Source organism: Papaver somniferum, chromosome 7 (genome assembly GCF_003573695.1).
Source record: "Papaver somniferum cultivar HN1 chromosome 7, ASM357369v1, whole genome shotgun sequence".
Lineage (NCBI taxonomy): Eukaryota > Viridiplantae > Streptophyta > Magnoliopsida > Ranunculales > Papaveraceae > Papaver > Papaver somniferum.
Window position 1 is genome coordinate 220,225,476 of NC_039364.1, and position 8,327 is coordinate 220,233,802.

At 34.7% G+C, this 8,327-nt stretch overlaps 1 protein-coding gene across 5 annotated transcripts; it reads right to left on the reverse strand.

The window, feature by feature from the left end:
• Positions 1 to 358: 358 nt before the first annotated feature.
• On the reverse strand, positions 359 to 6,754 carry LOC113299611 (DNA-dependent metalloprotease WSS1-like). Of its 5 annotated transcripts, XM_026548672.1 has the most exons (7): positions 6,512 to 6,754; positions 6,094 to 6,119; positions 4,181 to 4,229; positions 3,509 to 3,699; positions 3,183 to 3,378; positions 1,629 to 2,228; positions 359 to 864 (listed from the first exon to the last, which is right to left on the reverse strand). In XM_026548672.1, exons 4-7 carry the CDS (start codon positions 3,664 to 3,666, stop codon positions 673 to 675), a joined length of 1,146 nt encoding a protein of 381 aa, XP_026404457.1. In that variant the 5' UTR covers positions 3,667 to 3,699; positions 4,181 to 4,229; positions 6,094 to 6,119; positions 6,512 to 6,754; the 3' UTR covers positions 359 to 672. The 5 variants fall into 5 exon arrangements, with proteins under 5 accessions (XP_026404457.1, XP_026404458.1, XP_026404455.1 ...); XM_026548673.1 differs by lacking the exon at positions 6,094 to 6,119 and having other exon boundaries at positions 3,509 to 3,693; XM_026548670.1 differs by lacking the exon at positions 6,094 to 6,119.
• Between the last annotated feature and the right edge of the window lie 1,573 nt (positions 6,755 to 8,327).

An 8,327-nucleotide genomic window follows, 5' to 3' on the forward strand; every position in this document is an offset into this window, starting at 1 on the left:
TCAGCTAAGCTTTCTCAAAATCATTGTTCAAATAAAGATTTCAAGAAAAAAGCTAAATATGAGTTGTTAAGATCATTGTTTTTATTATCAGTTAAACTAATTTTTTCTTTTTTGTGAAATAAACCTAAACCGTGGTTAATAACAAAAACAAATCTAAACCCTGTTTGAAAAAAGTTAGGATAATATAATAGAAAGGCTGGGTTTGATCTTCATTATCTGATACTGGTGGTGGTCAGTCGGAGAACAACGGTGGCGGAAATTGACCCTGTGGTGGTGCACTCCAAAAAGTGAAAAAGCAAAATGTAAATTTACGTGCCTGTGAACAAAATCACAGCCCTGTGAACAGCAGCGGTCTTTCTAAAACTAAAATTTTCTGCTTTTTGCAATTAGTAAAGCATAGAGAAAAATCTATGCATTTTCATGGTACGACACAAGTCTGGCCGTTCAAATTACACAAGTAGAATGCGTAAGAATGTATAAGAGCATGCTATTTACAAAAAGTTAATATATTTTGTTGCTTTCAAAAAGGAGAATGAAACCAAATACTAAAATGCCAGCATTCACATGCACCCAGGTACACAAGTGGATTGTGTGTAAATATATATAACCACGAGTACTTGCCGAATAACTTCCATCATCTGTACAGGGTACCCGATAAATGGATTCCAAGCCCTAGGTACCAGAATTAGGAGTCTGCGTAGACACTGGTTGTCCATATGAATATCTCCATTGTCCACAAGCTTCACATTTATCCAAGAGCATGTTGTTTTCTAAGGTACAAAATTTGCAAGACCACATTTTGAACTTAGCTCCATCATCTTTGGGCTTTTCACTACCACAAGCTTTGCATATTGGAGCTAATGACTGAAATGACATACAAAACGTTCAAAAGTTTTCACTTGTTCATTAGCTTACAGAAAAACAATAGAAGCAAAAGGAAAACAGGAAGAGATATACAGGTAAAAGGTACTCGCAGGGCCAGGTGCTTCAAAAATCTAGATAGAATCCCAATATCAGATTTACTTTCACAAAACATATAAAAAGGATAAACTTTTTACTATGATTCATAACCAATAAATTTCATTTAAAATGTGGTGTATTCATTCTCGAGGAACTGAAGCTTCACAAGTTGATTAATTGGGTAACTTCCAACTATAAGGACTAAATACAATATGAATATGAAAAGACAAATATCTTTACAACAAGAAACACGGGGAGCGAAATGTGGTGGAGCTTCATATGGAAGCATTACTATCTCAAAAATCAGAGGTCATACCTCAATTATGTATTCACTCAGATGTGCTTATTCAAATCCTAACCTATAATATCACATATGCTCCATTAGAAATACAAGTAATCTGAGGGACTTATTTGCTATTGAGAGGCTTTAAGGAAATAAGGAGGGAGACAGGTTTCGTTAAACACAGACAGGAGTTCTCATGCATCTTCTAAGGGAATGATTCTCCTAGTTTATTTGGGTTAATCATCTACTATAACAAAAAAGAAAAGTCGTTCAGCATCAGTACTTCATCCGATATCAATCCTTCTTATACGTCAGTGCATGAAAAGTAATCTTCGCATACGAAAAATGCAGAAAATATCATGTATATAAGAACCAAAGCACGTACCGGATTAAATAATGTGCAGGACCCACATTCCCAAATTACTTTATCCTCAAAACTGTCTGATGCCTTATGATTTTGTATGCACACAGATGTTGAAGCTTGTGCAGCTATGCCCATCAAACTAGATTCTTCTCCCCCCTTGGACGGCAGAACAGATGTATCATTATTTAACAAACGGCTCTTTTTGCAAAGCCTTGTGTTTGCACTGCGAGATTCAGAACCACCAGCCTGTTTTGAATTATTAGCAGATGGCGCAGCCTTTGATCCAACAGTCTGGGGTATGTCAGAACTACTCTTTTCTTCCTCAGATCCTCCAAAAGATTCATACCCACACCACATATCATCTTGAAGTCTCCTTTCTGCAGCCATTGCTGCAGCTTGTACTGGACTAAGTGCAACCATAATATCATTGTCACCACCCAAGCGCTTGGGTCCATGAGGTAAGAGAGACCCAACACGAGCTCTCTTTTCTGCTGCAGTCAGTGCAACTTGTCGGATAGATGAAAGTGGGGGTTGACGAGAAAACCCCCCCAAACGTTTCCCAGGAAGATCAAACCCCTCCCCCGTCCCAGTTATTCCTCTCGTCATCAGCTCCTCGCACTCCTGCAGGAAAAAAATACATACAGGAAGATGGTTTACCAAACAAACAAACAAAAAGATGATGTAAATTGCTTTTGCTCTCCAGAGGTTTGCGTGCTTGTCCACCTCCTTGCTTTTTGTTTTAGCCTTGAAAAATGTGGCTTATAAATTTAAAATATTAAACAGAAAAAATGAACTGGATCGAGAAAATAAAATAACATGTTCTCAATCAACCCAACCATAAACATATTAAAGGAATAACTAAATTTGCTCATAGAATAGATAAATAATGAACAACGAAAATATTAACAGCAATACAATGACAACAATTGTAATAATAAGCTGTGTATACAAATTCTTGTTACCAAGGGAAGCAGCTAGCCTCTTTGCAAAATATGCTATCAAGGATTTTGCCTTTTTGGCAAGTTTTCTCATAACAGTCATTTGGGAGAAAAACTTGAGAATGTTTGGATCAGTAGAAAAGATATGTAACACTAGCGGCTCCACAAATGGAACTGAATCTGTACCATGCTATGGCAAGTAGACACATTAAAGTAAATATTCCCCGGGAACTCAACTTTTTGTTGAGTAGGTTTATATTTATATATTACTGACATACATTCTGCAGCTAGAAACATGAAGAAAGAAGAACAAAAAACTAGAATCACTAGATAACGTTAAGATAAATGGTTTAACTGATGTATATATATATATATATATATATATATATATATATATATATATATATATATATGTTTTCAAATAAGAGGAAAAGAGAAAGCGTACATACAACAGGGTACAGCTTAATGAAAATTATTTGCAACTAAATGAAAGAGTAAAAACAAAATATTATGACGTGGAGAATACAGTTTGATTAATGCAACCCATGTGAAAAATATCAAATTCGTACGATTAAAAGGAACATATCTTAAAGATTATCTGTATGAGAGTGCGGAGACTGGTGACTGAGAAAACTACCTTTCTGAGCTCATCCCAAAGTTTATAGAAACTGGAATTGTGAGGACCATGAGCATTATGGCAAAGTTCATGAAGCATAGTATCAAGAACCTGATCATAAGGGTAGAAATCCAAGTCCCTGTATGGTCTCCGCAATCTTAGCTTAACTTGCACACCTCCTCCCACATTCACCCCTAGCAGAGCTGGATTACCTGGACTGCATTTTTAATCCAATTTCACCATCTTTTTTTGTTTTGATCAATACCAATTTCACCATCTTTAATGTACAGAAGTATGGATATATTAAAGAGTTACTGGAAAACAACAAATGCACAAATAAAGTTTACCAGAACTCAGTCAGAAGTTTAACCCTCCATTTGTGTTTCTTCATGATTGGTTGAACCTGTTTAGCTATTTTCTCCAGAATCTTTCTAGCTTCATCTTCTCTAGGCTTCCTTTTTAGTGCTTTAATTTCCCAGACTTTGTTTAGATCACCAAGATCCATCACTTAGTCAAAAATGGATACGCTGACCTGATCCTTTCATAATTGAATTTCATATGATTCAAAATCATCGAAATAAGAAGGTTGTAAAAATGGGAGGGCCGGAGAAAAAGAGGAAATTAGGTTCCAAACATTACGAAGAGGGAGAAAACATATCGTAATTTAAATTAAATTAATCCCCAAATTAAAATACATGGAAAAAAAATCTTCTGCAAAACCCATGACTCAGATGAAACCCTTAAACTGAAATTCTGGTAGTCATCATCCTCACTACTATTATTAGATTAAAAAGAAGAAGAAAAATACAACAACTAAAGCAATTAAGGGTTTGTTTGGTTTCATAAATAAAAAATGTTATCAAGCTTAGATGGACGGACTTAATGCAGAAGAATTGTCATTCAAGATAGCTTATTGTATTTGAATCCCTATGAAAGGAAACCTGCTGTAAAACAAGATTCAACTGAATAACAGAGTAAACAAAGAGTTTAAACTTCTAAGAAAGGGAAAGAAATAGTACCTGAGCAAAAGATACTTGAGAGGAAGAAGGTGAAAGGAGATAGAGTTACCTGCAAAGATATAGTGCAAGTTAACATGGTCATAAAAAGTACATTTTCGACACCCAACTATAATGAGGATACATTGACTTAGCTTGCTGAACAATGACGTAAAGCTTCAAAATTTTATAGAAGTGGGTCCATTAGCACAGAAAACCCAACTACTTTGTGACATTACACTATTCTTCAATATAGATCAACCGGTATATACAAAAGCAAGCAACATACAGACAACAAAAAACTGGCAGACAGTCGCTTTAAAATCGAAGTAAAATTATAACTTCCTTAAAGATACCAAACAACTAACGAACTATGACCCAGCAGGAAAAAATAACAAAGGATAGCATTCGGCCGATTAACAAAGTTTAGATTCTTTGTCTGAATTGTAATAAACTCAACACTTGCTACCAAATTTCTAGCATGGTAAAACTATGAAACATAACAAAATGCAGAGTTAGCATGAACAATTTGCAAAACATTGTGAAATAAGAACCTTTTGACCTATAAAATACTCAACAGAAGAAAAAAATGTTGCCAGACTATACCTTCAAGGTATTCATATCCAATAGTCCATTAAGATATTAGTGTTTAAGCAACAAATGCATAAAAGATGGTGAATATGTTTCAAAGAGTAAATCATTTGTATAGTGCAATGTCAGACAAGATTAATATCTATATCAGTATATCTCACTGTATAGAAAATAAGGTGCAAGCAAGAACCTCATAAATCAAACGTGTTAAACAGCTGAAAACAGTAGCTAGTGCGCAAAAGCATTGAATAGCTACCGGACAAAACTTTCCCAAGTAATTGCAGGAAATTTAAATTTGTAACCATAAACCAAAACAAACTGCATTCTACAAGGGATAAGAAACACTCAATTTTCCGTGTCTAAAAGGTAACATAAAACATGGAAGAGGTGGCGGGAAAATTTGTATGAGTGGCATGAGAGCTTTGAGTCATGTAACATACTGATAAAAATGAAAGTGGAGACGCTGGAAAAAGTGGAGGGAAATAGAGAATGCACTACCGAATATCCATCACAATAAATGCTCTTGAAACAAAAGTTTACAGCAACCCGCAGTAACCGGCTTCCAAAAATCAATCAAACCAAGGATACAGGTGTTAGAGAATGCAAAGAGAGTTCTGAAATGAAACTGGGCTTTATCAAGGATACATCATTGTCACATGGCTGTATTAAAATTGTATAGAAGTCTACTTAAATCCTGGCTGAAAACCTATGAATAAGAGCCACAAATTTAACAAACAATAGTTTGGATATAAATACATTCTAGTGAGAAAAAATAATACTGGCAGAAAATCAACATAAACTGCTTAAATGCAGGAAGTTTCTTGCAGTAAGTTCGAACAGAAATCCAGATATGAAATTGAAAACTATTACATCAAACAGCACTGAATTCCTAATTAGAGAGAGAGAGAGAGATAGACCCAAAGCTAGTGCAGATTTTGTAGATCAAAGGGTATACAGTATTGAGTGTTTTCCAAGCAGCTGCCCCATGTGTGCTAATGCATACATGGTTATGTTCAGAATCAAATACTACAAGCTTAGAGAAAACAAATGGTAATGTTACAGCAGTATATATCAAGAAAGACACGAAAACCAAATTCTATACACACTTTGTGAAAGAATCCTTTCTCCACTGACCAAAGGTTCACAAAACAAAACTATCATTTGAATGCTATTGAGATCAGACTCACTTACTACTGTAAGAAAAGTCCCTTTGATTTGATTACTCATGCCAACACCTAACCAAACAAAGTGACTAGAAAACTTAAATTCGAGGTCCGTAGGTAAAGCTTCTTTCTTGATTACCCTAACAAATGCAAATCGCACTAAACTCAGTTTCAAAAAGGCACCTTTTTTTTCCCCATTTTGCATTCTCCTGCTAATGCAGACAAAAAGTAATAATGAAACAACAAATACTTTACTCAGACAACAAAATGATAATGCATACATTTCTTATAATAGGTGTGAACTTCCCATATGCACAACATATAACGAAATCCTGAGAGCCAATGAAACTTGGATATATTGGCAAGATTACCGATTTGGTATTCTCTCACAGATTACAAACATAAAATCCTTCGGCAATTCAAAAACTAATAGAATATATTAGTTAACCAAATTGGCGAAATGAATCAGCCTATGGGTCTTAAACAAATGCAACAAAATTAAAGGAACCATGGAATAAACCCTAAATTAGCACCGTGAAAACCTAGGTTTATCCAATTCCGTATTCGCGTTGAAGAAATAAAAAACGAAGTGATGACTTACCTACAGAGAAGGATCTACTCTCTGGAGGAGACCATCGAAATGAGTTCAACGGGACGAAGAGGAAGTCTGTGATTCTGTGAATGATTAATGCCGCGGGAGAAGAATATTTCAAAAACGATGTCGTTTGATTTTTCAGTCAGGTCAAAATGAGACGTGCCAATTTTTCGAAAAAAAAGAAGGAAACACAACGATATGGCGGGCCACCGTGTGATGGACCTAAACCCAAATCCACTTGATACTTGATTCTCTTGACGATTCTTGATCTATATCTTTTTTATGAAGAGATTTGCATAGATATTTATATGAGAGAGACGTAGAGAATATGTGAGTTGAAGTGGGATTAATTTGAATATCCTTTGTAGATGGTAGAAATTAACGTTTAATCCCAAAGTTGTTGGGCTTTGGACATTCTAGTCCTCTCATCTCAAGCCTAGTTTTAGGAGGTCCAAATCTATCAAATTTTGTACGGGTTAATCCAAATCTGGACGATTCAGTCCAAAACTATTTTTTCCGTGGGTAAAAAAACCCTTCAGTTAAATGTAGTATCACTTATCCGTGATTCAGTTTCCATCTTTTCATTTTCATTTCATAGAAAATAGCTCTCCTGAGCGAAGAAAACAATCATAAAACTGAATCTCTTCGTTTCAATGAAATTTCAATCTTGTCGTTTGTATGATAATCGAACAATGATGGATTCATCTTTGAAAAACCTAAATCGTCGTCATTGAAGAGTAACTCAAAATCGAAATTTTTTGGCAAATCAGTTTGAAGATTTCATCATTTGGAAGCGATTTGAAAGATGAGAACATGTTTTTATCATTTAATTTGAGTTTATCTCCCTCCCTCCCATAGAAAACAGAGAGAGAAACCCTTTAAACTTCTTTTTTTCCATTAAATTTGAAGATCTAGAGAAATAATTTTTATTTTGGTTGATGGAAAACGGAAGTCGTAGACAGATTATTGAGCATGGATCTAATGCGTTCATATAAGATGTCATTTGTCATAGAGTCGTTTCTTATCTACGAGATATTGGACTCCTACAATTCAAGGATGTAAGTAGTAGTAATAATAACCAAATTTTTTCAGATCTCACCCTAATTTGATTTTTGGTTTTCATTTTTGTGCATCGGATTCGAAATTTGTTAAGGTCATCGTTGAATTTTATTAATAGGTTAAATTTTTTACAATTGGGTTGGTGTTGTTTAATTGTGAATGCATCGATATAGTAGCTTAGGAATTTATGATATATAGGGAATATAATTTATTGTATTTGATAGTAATGAGACTTAGAAATGTAGTAATTGCAGTTCATGCAAGCAAATTTTATAGATGAGTACTACAGCCTTTGAGCATAATACGTACATTGACTTCAAAATTAAGTAATTGCAGCACATGATCGTAGCCGAATGAGCTCTAGGCTTTAATATCAAAATCCATAGTTTATAAATAAAGACGAAAGATAAGTTAAATGCTTCAATCAACAGGTGAACTAATAGCACCAGTTTGTAAGATTGTCATATAGCATTTTTTAGATTATGAGTACTTAAACAGCTAATCAAAGATGTTCAAGATTCTTAGGTTTCTCTTAAGGAGTTCATTTCATCATCGTTGTTAGTCGATGCCGTCACGCTCTGTAGAAGATACGAGCTGCTAATGAAATTAGGGGAAAAAGAAAGACCAAAGAAAATTAAAAAATAGATAAATAAATTAGAAGTCTAATTGTTGGTAACGTCCTTGTTTCATCCCAAGTTGGTCATAAAACACAAATTGTTCAACTGAAAATGTGGGCAGGTGTTTGTCTTACAATTTTTGAAAC